General features: G+C 35.1%; 1 protein-coding gene across 1 annotated transcript in view; it reads left to right on the top strand.

Annotated features, from left to right (window-relative positions):
- The window catches only part of LOC135206936 (potassium voltage-gated channel subfamily H member 2-like), a 1,544,997-nt gene that overhangs the window by 8,160 nt on the left and 1,516,837 nt on the right, over window positions 1-20,000 (top strand). Inside the window, exon 2 of the mRNA XM_064238441.1 lies at window positions 1-464. This exon is cut by the window's left edge and continues 224 nt beyond it. Within this exon, the coding sequence (XP_064094511.1) occupies window positions 389-464 (76 nt within the window). The 5' untranslated portion in view covers window positions 1-388. The remainder of the gene's footprint in view (window positions 465-20,000) is intronic.

Raw genomic sequence — 20,000 nt, 5'->3', positions numbered from 1 at the left:
TACCGGGACCTATTTATCACTGGCGTGAATCCTTGTCGTTCCCGTTGTACTGTGTGTTATCATAATAATTTCAGGAGACAGTTTCCTGTTATGACTTGACCCCAAATGACAACCGATGAGTGTGGCGGAAAGGAGAACCATTACCACTTGTTACGCATTCAAAAAATTTGATGAGGTTTCTTGGTATGGTTTCTCAAGGGATGTAGGGGGACTGTGGCCCCCACCGCTTGTCTGAAAGTGCGTCAAAGGGGCCAGTGGGGGAGTGCTTGTCTGAAAAAAAGTTGTGTCGAAGAAAAGAATAGGCTTTATTTTTCCAGTCATGTATTAAGTTCATAGTTTCCCGAAAGAGGGCCTTTTCTTCGAACCACCTTTCGAAACCTTTATCAAGATGCCCGTCCGAAGGGGCCATGTGGCCCCCCAAAATAGCTTCATCGAGACTATAATACGTCGCTTCGATGGACCCAGTAAGTATACAATTTTGTCTATTATATTAGATATTATTGTATTCTGTTTTCTGGTATCAGTAAGTTGCCCAGTGTGTCATTTGAGTATTTTTTTTAGTTTTCATAGAAATTCATTGCTTACGAATAATGAACGAGACCATGAATCGTATTTAGTTTCAAATTTAAAGACAAATGTGAATATTGAAGGGTTGATAAAGCTTTGCCCGTTGAATTTGTATAGAAGTTTATGCATTAAGACAGATATCTGGGGTTCAGATAGATATGCGACAGCTTTTAGTTGTTCACCATATCCACCATTTGGTATTCATTTGTGTTCCAATTTCGGTTTGATCAGTTTCTCGGGTACCTTTATTCGTGTGTGTGTTTTTTTACTTATGTTATACATTTATTATCCTATCCTCTTTAAACTTTTTCAACTTTTTACTCTATGACAGCTTTGTATGTAAATTTTAACACATGCATTACGAGTAATAATACATATCCAGTACCCTCAATCTGCGCTTGTGGCTTTTCCTGTTTTGATTCTTATCATCATATTTGTGGATGCTTTGTTGGCTAAACCTTATAACTTCTTCAGTGAGTTGTTTAGTATATCTTCATAGAAACTCTAATTAAATTATGATCTCTTGATTGCTTCGTTTTTCCAAACATTTGTTATGTATCCTTATTTAGATGTTTTGATGCTATTGTGAAATGGGTAATGTAGTGTTATTAAAAGGAAACAACTAAAAGCTCTTCATGATCTAGCATTGCCCCTCATAAGATCCTCTTAGGGTCATGTCATTGCTTTTCTTTCTGTATATTCCTTACTTCTATGGCCGTCTTTATTTGAAGTATAGCAATATTTTTAGGGAATAAAGCTATTATTCAGCGTAAAAATACATATGTTTAACCTTAGCCCACATGAAAATAATACATATCGTAGAAGAAGATTTTACTAAATATTTACTATTTTTCAGTACTTAATGTTGGTTTAGGTATAGTTAGATGGAGATGATTGCAGTCACAAAGATATAGGTGAAGAATAAATACAATTTTTTGAAATGCATCTTGAAATCATCCCAATGTTTAGTTTCAAGATGATGAAAATGTGTGAACTTCCTACAAAAGGGGATTTTTTTGTTCCAACGGGGAACAAAATAAAAGTTTTTTAAGATTCTATTGCGTGTTCTGGTGTCCGGAAATGAAAGCCTAGAACACGTTAGAAGAGGAAGAAGCCAAAAGTTTAGTTCCCATGAGATGTCACCTTTCATTTATTTTGTTCCAACAGTTTCTGAGAGAGAGAGAGAGAGAGAGAGAGAGAGAGAGAGGGGGGGGGGGCAGGCTTGGGAAGGGGGGAAGATTTTGTGAGATGAACTAAATAAAATGAGGAAGTTCACACCGAAGAATATGTGGCATATATCTTAATCTTCTTGAAAAACATTGCTATGTATGTTGCAGTTATTGAATAACGGAAGATGTCTTCTAAAATATCGTTCAGCCATTTTACATAGACTGTTTGATGTTACCAGTGAATAAAACGTGAGTTTTTTTTTTCTGCTCGTAAGTTGTTCCAGTGAGATCACTACAGTTTCATGGACAAGGCAGATTATTTTGGCGATATATCACACTAATTTTTCAGTTTCTATTATTTTATAGCCTTTTTCAGGTTCTAATATTTTAGTCTTCTTCATTGTCTTAACATTTTGCAGAATTTAATGTTTGGAATATCTCTCTCTCTCTCATACCATGGATAAGTCAGATTATTCATGCGATATTTCATATGAATTTTTCACTCTCTCTCTCTCTCTCTCTCTCTCTCTCTCTCTCTCTCTCTCTCTCTCTCTCTCTCATGTATATAATGGATAAGTCAGATTATTTATGCGATATTTCATACGAATTTTTCAGTTTTTTATATTTTGCGGTGTTTAATATTTGCAGCTTCTCATGTTATTCGCAAATTGATTCAGTTTAATATGAAAACTAAGTAACTAAAATTTCCAGATGCCATATAGCTTGCAATCAGCGGCTACCTAGAAATTTATTCCCTCGAAAAACAAGTGGAAGAAAAGGAAACGGTGTAATAGTAATTGACTTACAATCTCCTTAGAGTGTATTGCATTATAAAGAGGTCTTGGGGTAAGTGAGTCTGGTCCACCAAGATTAAGGTGAATAAATGAATAAAGGCTTATATAGGTAGCCTTCTTTTTGGTGGCGTTTTAATGAACAATAGTAGGTTTTGGCAGTGCGTAGCCTTTGTGTTCAGGTGAGGTTTTAGCCTGATCTTCCAGGTTTGTGGATAAAACTGCCCTCGCCATTCTTTTTAGGAAGAGGTTAACAAAAATAAGCACTAATACTGTAGTTAAGTACCATATTAAGCTTTGCCTTCAGACTGAACTGCATTTTGATAATGATCTTGAAGATTACTCCAAGTTGATCTGCTGTTGTTATTTCACTTCCTGTTGTCATGATGTATAAGCACCATGGTATGTAAACCTAGACTTTGAGTTATCGAACAGAATCCTCTTTAAACATGTTAACCACATCAATATTTTCCATCAAAACTGATGTAAGAGTCCCGTCCTAATTTTTGTTTATGTTTATATGGAACTAAAAGCATGTTTTGACTAAAGAAACTCACAGTAAGGCGTGGCAGCCCATTTCATGCACCTGCGTTTAATAACACATGTGTCTGAAAATTACCTTAATCGGTGCTGCTATTAGCAAGCGAGGCTATATTGTGGACCTTTGATTTTATCAACACCATTCATTGATTTTCTTTAGTAGAGTATAGGCATGTAGTGTGGATGTAGATAATGGTTGAGACAGGGGCGCACGTACTCTCATAATTAAGGTAATTTTCCATTTAGCTATATTAAACATGCATATTGTGTTGAATTTAGAGAAAGATTAAGGAATTCCTGAGCGATAAGGCAAATTTTACATTGAAGTTTAAAAAATCCGCCCATACATACATTGAGGTATATATCAATGTTTACTATTCCTGTCAGTTTTTATTAGCATGTATTAACACTTATTCTCACACTGTACGTTTCAGAGTTTTGTAAGCTTGTCTTTGCGTGTCTAGATATGTGCAATACTAGTATTTCACTGTTATCTTCAGTGTTTCGATTCCCTGCATGTTATGGATGTATTGAAATATGAATCGTACTCTCCGTAGAGTGATGTGTCTACTCCTGATAATGAGATACTATTGAAAAATGCAATACGACAGTACCCACATAAAATATGTATGTTGATTTTTTCCTAAGAACTCAGCCTTGCTCCTAAGGATTCACCCTTGATAAATACTAGACCAGAAAGATAATGTAGGTTCAGTGTAGTGAAGGTTTGGCTCATGTTGTATTCATGTGAAGAGGTTTAGCGTTACTGTATCGAACGAAAACGTATTACTATTCTGGAGTGTATGGATTTGCATTTTAGTTTGTAGTTTGGACGTATCCGATAATTGTTAATAAATAATCCTTGTAGATCGTCAATCTTTACTTAAACTGTGTTCTTACAAGGAAGCTAAGAAGAGATACGTTTGAGAAATCCCAATTTGCTTTATTATCGTTTTATCTTAATTTATTTTTTAAGTTTCATCATAGAAGCTAACGGAAAGTAATGTCTTCCAAGAATATACAAAAAGCAATAAATGAGATTTGTGTCAATGGACAATGGTTGGCTGCCATTTCAGCGTACCTAAGTTAGCTTAAATATATCATGTGGAGAATTTTGCTTCTGATTGGAAGATTTGCCAAAGCCGGTGAAATATTAAGTACTCTGGTCACGGAATGACATGAACACGCACCACGCTGCAACCGGAGGCTCCCTCCCCCCCCCCCCCCCCCCCCCCCCCCCCCCCCCCCCCCCCCCCCCCCCCCCCACCTCGCTCTATATATCAACTAATGTGTGCGATTTGAATTCAACGAACGTTCCGTAGTGGAAGATTGAGTATGTATATATATATATATATATTATATATATATATATATATATATATATATATATATATATATATATATATGTATTATGTATGTATGTATGTGGTGATGGCGCGCGTGTATGAACACTCAATTATTAATCCCTAATCCGTGGATAATTCGCTAATATTGAGTTCATTTTACCTTGGAAATAACTTGCACCCAAAGGGAATTGTTTATGACTTGCGCTCTTGGTAACTCGTACCCCGACCAGAATTCGGGTTTAAACTAGGTTACCTTTACTCGGTTTTTTTCCATATGTCCACCCGCCTGTGGTGTTTGCGTATGGTAACACTGCGTCCCGGGCTTCAGATAGTTACATTCAACAATTATAATAATATCCTATTTCGAATATTTACGGTGCAATTCGCATACAGTAAATTTACTTTTCAGTTGCAAATGTACACCCAGATATCCTTTTATTTACCTAAAACTTACACATAGCGTAACTATCTAAAGCCCGGGACGCAGTGTTACCATACGCAAACACCACAGGAGGGTGGACAGATGGAAAAAAAAACAGAGTATAGTAAGTTGCTGCATAGTATGGCTGAGTGGATGAAGTTACTTTTCGAGTCTTTGCTACGAGATTTGTAGCGCTTACAAATTATGTTCAAATATATTTATATACATGAGTACATACTTACATATACGCGCACACATACGGCATATAAGCCTACTCACACACACACACACACACACACACACAACACACACACACATATATATATATATATATATATATATGTGTGTGTATCTACACACACGTATACATAGTATATGCATATATGTGTGTGTGGTGTGAGAGAGAGATAGGATCATTAAATTTTACATATGATTGTCACCCATGTAACATCCCCAAAATAACCATAGGTTCGTTTCTTGGTCAGGGTAGATGCTAATGCACGTTAAATTTAACCTAGACAATGGGAAGATAAGTAGGTAAATAAGAATGTTCTGAAAAAATAAGCGAAATTTTAACTTTACCTAATCCGGTGTTTACTCAAGATCAACTCAAGAACTGATGAAGTTATAAAAGGAAAGTTCAATTTTTTCCCCTAAACTTTCTTAGTGTATAAGCGGGTGTGGTGTTGAACTTTTCGTGTACTTTAATTCATTCTCTCTCATAACGCTTTCGGTAATAGAAATTTCAGCAGAAGTGCGGCTTTATGGTCTTGATTTTAGTTCTGTAAATGGGTTGCAATTTACAAATAAAAAATTTGGAGCAATACTGACTTCGCGAATCACTTTATTAAAAAATGCGGTAGGTATGTATTTTTGGAGAAAATATTGTGTTTAATATTGTGGAAATTCGCCAAGATAAGACGGTCAAAGAAAGATTGCATACTAGCGACTCGATGACGTATAATCTTGCTCCGGGTAGTGTATCAGTATTCAGGCTGTATAGTTTTGCTATCCTGATTTAGCCTGAAATGATCTTATTCGCCACTATAGAAAGTAAACGAGGACAAAGAAAATCTCTTTGATGCTATCAGATCAGTTTTGTAGCTTTTGGTGTATAGGGTAGGTAGAGGATTGCTGCTAATATAGGTTAGATAGAGGGTTGCGGGATTACCAAACTGAATTACACATTACGTATTCCCAAAGTAGTCATTGTTTTTTCCTTTTAACTAGTGATTGTGGAGTTGAATGGATTTGAAATTATTTCGATAGTTGTATAGCGACGTTGTTTTTGAGGAATGTAGGAGACATAATATCGGAGAGTTCTGTGATAGACTTGGAAGATTGAACAGAAGCAGGAATCATTGACTTTGTCCCATTACCGAAATAAATCGAACTTTAACGCAGCGGATCAATATTATACGAAAATGGACCAACCAGTATCGAATGAGTCTTGAATTGAACCTAAAATAGTGATCGAAATGAACGAATAGTTATTGATCTAAAAATATAAAATAATGGTAGAAGTTTATCACAACAGAAAGTGATGTGTAGACAACAGGAAAATGTATTGATTATATTTCAAACTAAGGAAATAAAGAAAGAGAACTGGAGGAAGACAATTATATTTATGGAGGGATATCAGGAAAGTTTATTACGTGCTTAGATTTTTTTAATATATAAATAAATTCAAATGAGGGTCAACGGGGGTGCTCTCACACCTCTGCTCGAACTTCTCCAATTTGCCTCCCTGCAAACTTGAACGCCCCCCCCCCCAAAAAAAAAAAAAAAAAAAAAAAAAAAAAAAAATTAAAAACGCCCTCACACATTCCTCCCTATTCCCAGCTACAGCCCTCGTTTATCCAACCTCCAGGGCTTTTGCTTTAATATTTATCAGTAGTTTTAAAACGTAGGACTTAAAATAAATTGGGGTCTGGCTTATGTAGCCCAGGTTGAAAATATTCAAAGCCGACATGAAATAAAGAACAAAAAAGTATATATTTTTAATTCTAAGGCATGAGTCATCCATCATGCAGTCGATGGTGAATAACGACGAAATGTACAGCTCCGTAGCCGATACCATGGCTGGGAAGAACCACGGTAGAGTGAAAGAAGAGTAGAGCGAACACGATCAATAAACGAAAATGGCAAATTACTTTTGATGCGGTCAGCAATATTCATGTATTAATTGATTAAATTTTAACATTTCATTTCGTTATTGATGCGTTACATTTCAGGTTAGTACAGTTTGGTTTATTTTTATTTTGTTATTGATCAATTTCATTTCAGTTTGGTATATTTTAGTGTATTCTTGTACATTTGTGTCCAGTTTGGCACTTAATGAGGAAGTAATTCTAAGCTTTCTTTAGTTCTGTCTTCATATGGTTAGGCGATTCCATGCAAAATATTTTAGTTTGCTTAAAACTTTTCATCTTTTATTTTTTTATATTATGTATTTAAGTAATATTTACATGTGAATGTAATTTGCCCTTGAAAACAACTAGACAACTTAGTTCCCTCTATATTTTTCCTTTCCCGTTTTCTAATTTCTACTGATACTGATACTGTTGTCAGATATTTTTATATAAACAAATACGCACATACACAAATTTATGTATATATATATCATATATTATATATATATATATTATATATATATATGTGTGTGTGTGCGTGTGTTTGTGTATTTATGTAAAGAGATATTTATTTCTACCGTGCATTTGTGTAGTGAATGTGAATAAACTATACAGCGAAATTTTAGAATGAGCAACTGCGAATCGTGATTATAATTATTATATATAATATTATATATATATATATATATATAATATGATATATAAATAATATATATATTATATATGACTATATATATATATTATATATATATATATATAGAGAGAGAGAGAGAGACGAGAGAGAGAGAGAGAGAGATTTCTATGTTAAATTTGTCTATGTGAATGAAACATTAAGTGAAACTTTCAGGATGAGAAACTACGAGTCTTTGCGATGATTAAAGTCCAGCTTCGTGTGGCAAGGGCTTAGGTAAGCGAGAACTTTTGAATGAGCTAAGTGATATATCATGTACTTCCCCCTCACTTGGAGCAAAAAGAAAAAATACAAAAATTAAAGCAAGGATTTGGCTCATATTAGGTATGATTCCATCTCGTATTGTGGGACGAGTCACATTAGGACTATTACTTTCCTTATTATATGAATGTACATCACATTATTATGTACAAATGAAAAGTGAAGTACTCATATATATATATATATATATATATATATATATATATATATATATATATATATATATATATATATATATATATATATATATATATATATATATATATATATATATATATAAATTCAAGGTCAGAACGCTATTAATGTATTAGCTGTCATTCGGACAATTTCCTGAATTCTTTTATGATAATTCACGACTCCCTTTGAGACATTTCGTTAAAGGCGGAATGAATAATTTTTTTTTTTTAGGCCCAAGGACCGTGTTTTTCACTTAATTACCTTTTACTTTGATGAAGGTTGCTCGCATCTGTTCACTCTCAATTTATATATTTCCTCTCGTGGAATTGGGGCAAATTTTTTGCACGGTTTGTGCCAGCTGCATTTCACTATAAATATGCTATTTCTCCTCCTCCATCGTTTATAGGTTAGCCGCATTTTCATACCTGCAAATAGTATGAAGCGAATTTATTAGCGCAGCATTATAATGTTAATGATCTCATTTGGTAATTATGAGTAATTCATGATTAATATCATTAAATGAATATGACCGCGTGTATGATTTTGTATTAGCGAATATAGCTGCTAAATTGTTGTGGAAATATGCAATACTTTCCCACTGTGGCGTTATACATCTTTACATTCCAGTTAAAATTCTATCGTAAGATTTGTCATAGGTGTCTCTTAAAACTGCTGTTTATTTTATTTGAATACATCAAGGACATGTCCAATTGTCATCATTCATTCAGTTTACTTCGTAATTTTCAGGAAGTCTTGGATAAGGTTCTAAATCCAGGTTTTAAACCTTTCATTCCTTCTCTATTGTGAGTATTAGGTATGAATCGATGGTAGTTGCTCCAGTTTCATACGTCTTTAACAAATTATCGTGATGAACCGTTTATTATGCGATTATTTCCCTGGACGGGATATCTACAAGCTACTCTTACATTATTCCTACGGTAAAGATAGGTTAGCGCTTCGATAATCTACTTAGGAAATAACGCACTTGGGGTTTACAGTCGTATTAACTTAGTCGACACGCCTGGAGTGCGTCACTTCGTAATTTGTTGGGAAGTGATCGTGTAGACTACGTCTAGAGAGGAATTCTGGGTGACATGTCGTGGGCCGCCTCTAACACGGAACAGACGGAACAGCAGGTATTTTTCCATTTTACTATAACACATTTTAAGAGCGGACGCAAATGTTGAATGTTATTAAAGACGTTAGGGCTGTGATTTCATTTCTCGTATCGAGAGTTCATTTTGATTAATGTCTAGAAATTACGTGATCTTAGATTTTCACATGTTTTAGGCCTTTTACTTCAACGCTTCCCGGAACTGCGTTGCGTGGAGGTTATTCGTTATCTACCTTACGCCCAAAGGCCCTTATAAAATGCTATCAAATGATGTTCACAAATTCTGACAAGATACGCCATTAAGATTTTTTAAGATTAGTAAATGGTCCAAATAACTTTTAGGTAATTGGAGACTGGCGATGAATATATATAATATAATATTACGGAATCGAAATCCATCGGTAGCAAAAAACACGGCATTCGTAAGACCGTCCTCCAGGACTTGAAAATGTTCCCAAGCCTGTTTCTACGGTCACGTGGTTTTCATTAGAGGAAGAGCCCCTGCTGGCATAAAGCCAGCTCAGTTTAACAACTGGTCCACGCACCCGGTAATTCTTTTAGGCATTCACCTTCGTGATTATTCTCTGAGGTAGGAAGGGAAAAGGCTTTGCTTTTCAAATTACTTGAAAATGTTCCTTGCGACACAAGTTTGAGAATTTTTTATGGACATGCATTCAAGTCTTTCAGTTTGAGTTATCGTTACATCCATCGGCATGTGATTATGTAAAAAAATTATATTGTGTGCGTTCCTGTTGCTCAGAGATATGGAGAATTTTCATGATGATATATATAATGCTTAGTATTAGTTGTAGTCAAGTGTTAGCTTTATTTTAATTTCACATTTTTAAAGTTTCATCTTTTTATAATCATTTGCTTGTTGATGCATCACACTTTCAATTTAGTTTTGCTCTGTATTTTTATGAATATTTGAGTAACAAGCATTAAAAGTGTAAGTTACTCTTTAAAGCTCTCTTTGTTACTTTGCCAGAGATCAGATTAAACTTTTATGTATGTATGCGTGAGTACGTATATTCTAGAACACTGACCTTCATGAACACGCGACCTCTGTTGACTATATTCTATTCTTATACTTTTGTATTTGAAGAGAACTTTTCTGTGTATATTGGCAGCTAATGTATAAATCAAATTATGTTTAATATATGATTTTTTTTATATTGTAAAAACAATTAACATGCCAATAGTTTAACGAGATTCTGTGGTCCAAATATTCCAGCTTTTTATTCTCTGAATGATCCTAGAATGAAAGAGGCACTTGATAATGATGGGATTTAACGAGGACTCAAAAGCAACTTTTAGTGAAAGACACTAAATCTTGTCCATAGTGTTAATTTCAAATGATTAGTGTGCATGATGGCGACTTGTCGTTAAATTGGCAGAAAGGTAGAGAAAATTGTATTATTTTGTTATGACAGTATTTGTTTAACTGATAGAGAAAGATCACTGAACCATTTGGTTATTTCTCCGTTATCAAGTCGACTGCATTCCGCTGCAGTTGTTTCTTTGTAAGGTGAACGAGCCACGCTCTAAATTTCCCTTTCTGCTGTCAGTGTTGCAGTTTATTTCAGCGTTGCCAATCTTTTATCAGTATTGCAGCTTGTTTACAAAGTTCCCTCTTTGCTATCAGTGCTGCTGTATGTTTCAATGTTCCTTCGCCAGTAACAGCATTGACATTCATTTTTAATGTTCTTCTCTTTTTACCTTACTGCAGCTTGTTCCATATATTCCTTCTATGTTATCGGCGTAGCAGTTCAGTATGTACCCTTTTATTAAGTGTGTTGTAGTTTGGTCGTGCCTAATAATTTAATAGCATGTCTTCCAAAGAAATGCCATTTTTCAATACGTCTGTAGCTTATCCTCTCATTGTGGTCCTGTGGATAGTATCTTTCGAAAGTAATCCTTAAAGTTGTGATATTTTCTCTAGCTTTTTGTTTTGGAATCGCAGACGATCCGAGGTGCCGGCAACTAAAACGGATATTAGAACATAACTGAAATAGTGCCTGAGAAACGTTATGTTTAGCGTGCTTTTTCGATGTCCGTTAGAGATTCGTGATGAATCGGCTAGTTTTGTCCTTGTACAGTTAAGTTCTCTAGTAAGTCTTGTTTGACGGAAAAAAAAAACAGAACTTTCACATGTGAATCTAATGGGAACACACCACCTCACTTTGAAACAGTCACTCATAAGACTGAAAATTCGAAATGTTTTAGAGGCATGTATTACACCGACGATAATATCTACGAAACATTAAGCTGCTTTTTGTGGGGGGCAATCCGTGATTAGCTGAAATTTGCAATAGAAGGTGTGTCGCTTTCATCATTCATCGTACAACATATTACGCTAGTGGAGGTGAACGTTGCTGTCTGCCGAAGGGACAGATCAGACAACTTTGGGAACCTTTACACTGTTCTCTATCGATTGGATCATAGCTTTTTCAGGTTGGAGGTTTTACCGATGGAGTAAAGATTGACCAGAGTTCGAAGTCAGGATTGCTAATAGATTCTTAATTACTCTTAAATATCCGTTTTTTGGTGAGAGCGAACTCACGGTGACAGGTATGTGTAGTTACTCTCTCTCTCTCTCTCTCTCTCTCTCTCTCTCTCTCTCTCTCTCTCTCTCTCTCTCTCTCATACAGAGTGAGACAGGGAGGGCTCAGTGTTGGGTTTTCGTGTCAGTGGCTCTCATGCTACTTATAAATTTAATGAATGAATTGCATGCGCCTATGCCGCATTGCGTTAGTAGAATAGATTACAGGTTACGAGCTTAGTGCTGCTGCAAATGGCTTTTTGTATGATGGTTTCTTTTGAGCCCAAAGTTGCCGTTTTTAAGGTACTGAGAGTCTGGGCTTCCATTTATTTCTTCAGTTAATTACCATTTTAACTTCGAAAAAATAATGTATTGTGTATTGTCTTCGTGAACTTTAATTAACAAAATAGAAACTGTGCAATAGCCCAACTTGAAAGCGTCTCAGCGGCGTGGTCGGTATGATGTTGGCGTACCACCTCGGTGGACGCTAGTTCGATGCTCTGCTCAAGCATTCCATTGAGGTGTGAGAGATGTGTATTTCTGGTGATAAAAGTTCACTCTCGACGTGGTTCGGAAGTCACGTAAAGCTGTTGGTCCCACTGGTTCCATGCAACGTAAAAACACCATACAAACAAAACGAAACCAACTTTGTTGACGTATTGATGTGCTTTTTACCAGATATTGGAGAACGCTATTGCTATGTCTGTTTTTGAATAGTGTTGTTCATATTGGTAAGGGCACAGTGTAGATGCATGTACTGTGGTTGATAGTATTAATTTCATTGCAATTATTTGTTATTCAGACGCTGCTGCTATCAGTCCCTGGATGCCGAAAAAAATGTTTGCCGGTTGCTGTTTAGGCAATGGATTTCTTTTATGGTAATTTTTATATTTTAATCACGCATTGATTATATAACCAAAAGCAATAGTTCTTGGAAAAGAGTTTATTAATCTGTAAACTATGAAGGCCATTTTCGGATGTAGGTGGGAATGTTTACCACAAGAATATTCTTTTCTCTCACTTGTAATGGTAAAAATCATGAATCTTGGTGTGATAAATACTGTAATGCTCTAGTTTTCTTCTGTTACAGTCATCTGGTCGATCATGCAATAGGTCTTTTTGAGAAATGATGAGGGGATATGAAGAATATAATGTCTATTTTCTTGGAAACTATAATATGACAAATATGGATTTTTTTGTTGTTGGGGGGGGTGGTGGGGGGGGCGGTGACGGTTTACGTATTCAGGAGAAAGTAGTAATTTTTCCTAAAGTCAGAGCGGTTGGGAGGTGCAGATCCTTGCCTCAAAACTTTTCAAAAATTTGAAACCTGTTTGGTAAATGTTTTCAAATCCCATTGTAGAGCTTCCAGCTAAGATCCCTCGTTCCTCTTCTGAAATTATGGTAAAATTTTACTTCGCTTTTAAACGTTGCTGACATTATGACTAAATATTTCCCCTTAAAATAGATTCTTGGTTGTAAATCATTGAAACTAATCTATCTAAATGTTTATCCCTCACTTACGCTAGCCACTAACATATAGGTAGTATTTGGATTTGTATCTCTCTCTCTCTCTTTCTTATATATATATATATAATATATATTATATAATAATATATATCTATTGAAAATATTATATTCTATATATATACATATATTAATATATAATATAATAATTTATATAATAATAATATATATCATATATAATATATATAATTCTATATAACTATATCTTATATATATCACAAAAGAATCCACAGCTAAGGTGAGTGAAAACCGGGACAAATTCTCAAGAACGTGTTCCTCCGTGCTATACTAGATAGTATGTATTATTATATATACTATATATTAATATGTATGTATATATATATATATATATCATATTATATATATATATATATATATATATATATATATATCATATATATATATACATATATAAATATATATATATATATATATAATATATATATAATAATTATATATATATATATATAACATACATACCATTCTAGGATTTGTTTGTTACTTGTCGAAAGCAAGCAAATGCAAAGGACAAAGAGATAGCGTCTAGGGTAGCTGAAAGGTATAGTGCTAGGCAAATGATGTGGAGCTCGTATTATTAGGAAGACTTTGGACAGGCGAAAGAGAACAAATGTGTTAGTTGAAGGGTTTTATTGGAAAGACTTGATTGTGGCAGGTGAAATATCCGTAATAGTGAATTTAATGATCCAGGGGTGGCAGTGAATGGGAGTGAAAGAGGATCATTTTGAGAGAGAGAGAGAGAGAGAGAGAAGAGAGAGAGAGAGAGAGAGAGAGAGAGAGTGGGTGCGTTCTGTGCCTGGGTGAGTTTAGAAAATGTGAAAGGTTGGTAGTGCTTTGTGATTTAAATGCAAAGGCAGGGGGAAGAGAAAAAGATGGCATTGTTGGTAGGTATACGGCTACTGGAGTAAATGGAAATGTGTTTGGACGGAACTTTCATTGTTAGAAGCTTATGATACCGTAAGAAGAATGTTTATGAGGGCATGATGTACTTAAAGGGGAGGTATAATTGAGTTTAGTTTGGATGAAACTTGGGTTTAGACAGATATAAGTGTGAGAAAATGACGCTAAAATGTGGATGTAAATTTAATCAAAACGAATAAGTTTGATAAGAAGGATGTGAGAAGAGCATGGAGGGAGAAATGGGTGAACTGTGAGTTGGAATTAAAGACATGGAGCTGGTAGAAGATTAGGTGTCTAAAATTTCCTTATTGAGGTAATAGGGACAGAAGGGAGTGTTTGTGGATATTGTGGGCTAGATGAGGGCAAGTATTACAACTATGGCAGAAAAGGTAAACGAGACTTAAGTTCTGTATCCATGACGAGTATTTTGAAAATTTTTTTTTTTTGAATGAGGAGGATAGAAGGGATCTGATATGAATGGCTTAAGACGTTTTATAAGGTTGAGAGCGTTGTGGAAGTGAACATGGAGTGTAATAAGGAAATTACACATGCTGAAATTTTGAAGTTGAATAGGTTATGAAACGGTATCGAGTTTGGGGGAATACTGAATCTAGGTAAAAAATATACCGTCACATTTTAAACTGTGGCAAAGAATTCGCGAAACCTTGATAATTTTCATTATAATGAAACGGTCACATACAATTGGTACTTTTTAATTTCAGTGCAGTTTATATGTATTATAACTTAACAAATAAATGGTGCTAAGAGACGACTTCTCGATAGTTGGCGGGAAAATTCTTCTTGTCTGGTGAACGTATTGCACTATATAACTGGTAATAAATTCTTCAGATTTCTCACTTATGGCCGTATAAGGGTTGGTATGCCGTAGCCTCATACGTTCATGTTACCAGAACAATTGCGACACCTTTTGGAGAATCGTTGCAATTCTGTGGATTCTTTGGGGAATAAAGTGTGGTAATTGCTTTCATTTTCTTTTAGAGTTTAGTTTGAGAGAGTATACGTTACCTACATACATATATACACATACATCTACACGCATAAATACATACAAACAGTATATACATACACACACACACACACACACACACACACATATATATATATATATAATATATATATATATATATATATATATATATATATATATATATTAAGCAGTGACGCAACGGTATCATTTATCCCAGATTAAACTGTGGTCACGTTCAGTTGATAATTGAAGTGTTATAAAAGGACCAAAGCAGTTCATCAGCGTTATTACCATCAAACGCTTTGAGATATGCTAATGGGCAAACGGGTGGTTCTTCTTTCATCATTACTGAAGTCCACCTTGAAGGTAATGGCCGTCCAATATCCTCCCTTAAGCACCCTCGGTAATCCTCTGTATGGTCACCACCCTTCCTAGTGGAGCTTTGCCCTCGAATGCTAAATTGAAATAATGAACATTCAATAGCCATGTAATCCAGGGAGGTTTTGCGTTCAGTATCCCGAGCGGATCATTGACTTTTATGATGATTGGAGAGGTCACTTTCATGGCGAGATAGGTATTGTTCGGGGCTTATTGGGTAATTGTTGGATTAAATGCAAGATCATTTTGTTTTTTACACGTCACAATGTACACGATCAGTTTTGTTTAATGGTCTTTTTATTTTATCCTCACTTGTGTCACATACATCCCTGAAGTGGATTCGATGCGCAACCAGTGAATTCGATGCAATTATGCAACTATTTGCACATGCTTCCCTTTTGTATTATTGGATTGTCCTTTGAATTATTGGATCGATATAAGGTAATTTATGTTTCCATTACAGAAAATACAAATATTTTTGAAAACAGTAAAGAATTGACTACAGACGTTTCAAGATAAAGTGAGGGATCGGGTATGTCAAGGTGACTTGACTTTTGAATTTCGCCTGAACTTAGGGTTCACTCACCGTGATTGTTGCATGGATCACATCTTAGCGAAATGAACAGAGAGCAGTAAAAAGATAAGTGTGGATTAAATATACATGTACTATATATATATATATATATATATATATATATATATATATATATATATATATATATATATATATATATACATACTTTGTTTATACTCTAAAGATACTATTCTCTTTCGTCCGTGTTTTTCTATTTGCTTATCAGATTTAGGAATGTTTGCGAACTCTAATTTTTATTGGTTTTATTTGATATGGAGTGACCTTTTTATAAAGTTTTGTTCTGTACAAATATGTGTCCTTATCCTGGATGGGGGAAGGGAGTTATGTATCTGATTTGCGCAAAAATTTGTACCTATAAGAAACAATTATAACTCTGTACGTAGTGATGAATGCTTGTGATCATAAGTGGCTCTAATGGAAAGGTTACGAATGATGGAAGGAATAAAATTTTAGTCTTTAAACAGTTCTTATCGAAACGACTTAATTGTGTATGGAATAGTCTTTATAGGTACATCGAAACTACTTCAGTTGTATCGAAACGACAAATCCATCTCATGACAGTGGGAGTAATCCAACCTGTTAAATTTACTTGTTGCCCGGATCTCGTATGAAGAGTGAAGACCGCTTTGGATCCAGTGCCCCGTATGAACCTTCATAAACAAAATGTAGAGGCGTTCGTGTGCAATAGTGTTAATTTTAGCTATTTAGCATACTTTTATTCCGGCCACTGCAACGGTTGTTAATTTCTGTATTTGTATGCATTACGTAAAGATTTGTTGCAGTAACATAGTGTATGATGATTCCATGAAAATTTGGTTTTACTTTGCATTTTGATCCAAAATATAGTATGGATTACAATGTCTAGGAGAGAGAGAGAGAGAGAGAGAGAGCAATCCGTTGTATGTTGAATTTTTTAAAATCGATTTCCGAAGTTTGTTTACTTGGGAATACTGGAAACTTCTTTTTAAAGGGGAAGTATTGTGTAACTTCTTTTAGATACTATCATTTTTGCATATAATACATGTCTTTAAGAATTTCTCAGCAGCTTCCAGCCATATTATGTTTAATATTTCATGTTAAGTTATTTTCTTGCAGGGCAAAATAATATTTTTTTGTATTTTAGATGAGCGAAGTAAAAATGCAACGGCCGGATATCTGTGTAAAGCTTGGGATGGAAAGCTTTTGTTTAGCCTTCTTACGCATTTCCCAGTGTGTATTCAAGTGCTTTTCGTGTCAAAGCAAGAAAGGGATTTCATAAAATGCATGTTTACCGTTCTTGAACGATTTTTTCTTAGTCTTCCTTTTCGCGCTGCACGCAGTTTGTTGATGAAGTACAGAAGAACCAAATGATCGCTTTACCAACTAATTCGTCGAATATTCCGAGGTCAAGGTTGAGTTTATCCTGAGGTATATTATCATGAAATATCCTTAAAACTCACTTTTTATCGGTTATGATGGCTTGCTGCTTTAAAGGGCTTCAAAAGGCTCAATACCACACGAGTCGTCGTTATTTCGCGGTGCAGTTGAGCGTTCGCGAAAAAATTGAAATCTGCTTTCCTTTAGCCACCTTTTTCTTAGAATTCCTCCATTTAAAGAGTGAACCGCCAGGCACAGGAGATGAATGAAGGCGTTATATTTAGAGGCATTCAGTCATGGCAGAACTCGTATGCTAAGGCCCCACATTTGAACTTGCTTTAATGCCATACCATTTATTATCATTATAAAAAAAAAAAATTTTTTTTTCATGTAATGCAGCCGGGAAGAAAAATAAAATTTCACTCACGCTATGCAGCTGCCGAGCCGAGAAGTTTTGATTGGTAGTACGTAGATCGCCTTACACAAACTGCACAATTCACCCATATTCCACTCCTGGATGGTAAAATTGTTATCCTTGTCATCATGACTATACTATTGTTGAACTGATTATTTATTTCTTGTTACGTGTCCCACGTTTGACGCTACAGTATTTGTGTTTTTTTTATCAGTTCAACATTATATTTTTTTGTACATATTTAATTTTATTTGTTAGAAATATGGAGATACCGCTCCAGCCAAAGTTCGCGCATGCTTAGCAAATAGGTAATGTTGCTTCTTTATAACTAAGTATAGCTGAGATCTTATTTTATGCCCTACATCCTTTTTGATAATGGATAAACGTTTCTAAGGAAACGTTTTGTGATAATCTCTCTCTCTCTCTCTCTCTCTCTCTCTCTCTCTCTCTCTCTCTCTCTATATATATTATATATATATATATATATATATATATATATATATATATATATATATGTGTGTGTGTGTGTGTGTATGTATGTATATATATATGTATATAGTGTGATTGTGTGTGCATCTTTTGCTATGTAATCTCACATATTGCTAGCGTTTTCTCTTTGTCTTCATTTATGAAGGTGTTAGCTTTGAAAAAATTGTATGAAATGTAAGACCTGATAGCCACTGGCCAGGGGTTTCTAGTCTCATACCCTTTAATGGTCTAAGATTAGTCTCTGACGAAAGAGCATTTGGCTATGCATTTGGAATATACATCACGCTGGTAAAGGTGAGAAGAAATTCGTAATTGTGGATGTATTAAGAAAAAGCAAGTCGGGGCGAAGACAGGAATTGCAAGACGGAAAGGGCAAAGAGGGATTGCGTCTGGGTGTGTCGAAGGTGCGTAGTTTCGGAGATGAGATACTAATGCCTTTGCCTAAAGAGAGTTTTCAGTGGATTTCTCGCTGGTTTTGGGTACTACAGGTCGCATTGAAAGACTGAGCTTCATAGAGGTGTTCTTTAAGAGTTTTGACAACGTATTCATCAATAGGTATTTTTGAGAGAGAGGTTAGCTTTTTTTAGACAATTAAATAGAGTGTCGAGGTGTTTTGTAGAAGTAAGTTGACATTCTGTTAAAAGATCGGAAATCAGAGGCACAGTGTACGAAAGTGATAGGTTCTGAAGGCTAAGGATCTTTTGAAATAGTTTGGGTCAAAGATGGTCAGGTTAATTGAACAAGAATAGTGTATGTGGTGTCTGAAATATAGTAGAGTTTACGAAGTTGAAGGAATGCAATTTATATTATTTTTTATTTTGTTTCTCTGAAGTGATGATATCTAGGAACATATATAAGTAACAGTTAATAGGTATGATTAATTAAAGAGAAGCGACAAAAAAATCTTGGGTAGGTTTTTTTATCCTTGTTCTAGACACTATGACCAGCATAAGTTATGCTTGCCACTGTAAAAAAGGAATCGAATGACATGACGTACAGAAGAAGGTCGGAAAATTTTTATGATAGAAGTGAATGGTACGAAGGACAGATCAAACTGGGCATTCCTCCTGATCCATGATAAGTAGATGTAACGAAGAGGGGCGGGGGCGATTTACAGTCAAGTTCTTGAGAGCATTACCTTAAGTAATACTAAAGAAACAAAGTCAACTCAGGGTACTGTTGGCTGTTCCTCTTATGTAGTCAAAAGATTCTTTCTGTGATTTAATAGCACATACCACAGACTAATATATATTGCTTAACCTGCGTTATAAAATTAATGTTGCAAATAGTAGTTACTACATAATTGTATAAGCGCCTCAGTGGCGTGTTTGGTTTGGTGTTTGCTTCTCACCTCGGTGGTCGCGGGTTCGATTCTCGTCCATTCCATTGAGGAGTGAGAGATGTGTATTTCTGGTGATGGAAGTTCACTCTCGACGTGGTTCGGAAGTCACGTAAAGCCGTTGGTCCCGTTGCTGAATAAACACCATATAAACAATCAAACAAACAAACATAATTGTATACCAAATTGAACGTTGGAAAAGTTAACGCAAATTTTGCGAGGTTGTTCAGTGTGATGCCAGATGCGA

The sequence above is a fragment of the Macrobrachium nipponense genome, chromosome 31 (genome assembly GCF_015104395.2).
Source record: "Macrobrachium nipponense isolate FS-2020 chromosome 31, ASM1510439v2, whole genome shotgun sequence".
Classification (NCBI taxonomy): domain Eukaryota; kingdom Metazoa; phylum Arthropoda; class Malacostraca; order Decapoda; family Palaemonidae; genus Macrobrachium; species Macrobrachium nipponense.
This window is presented reverse-complemented; position numbering and strand designations above follow the sequence as displayed.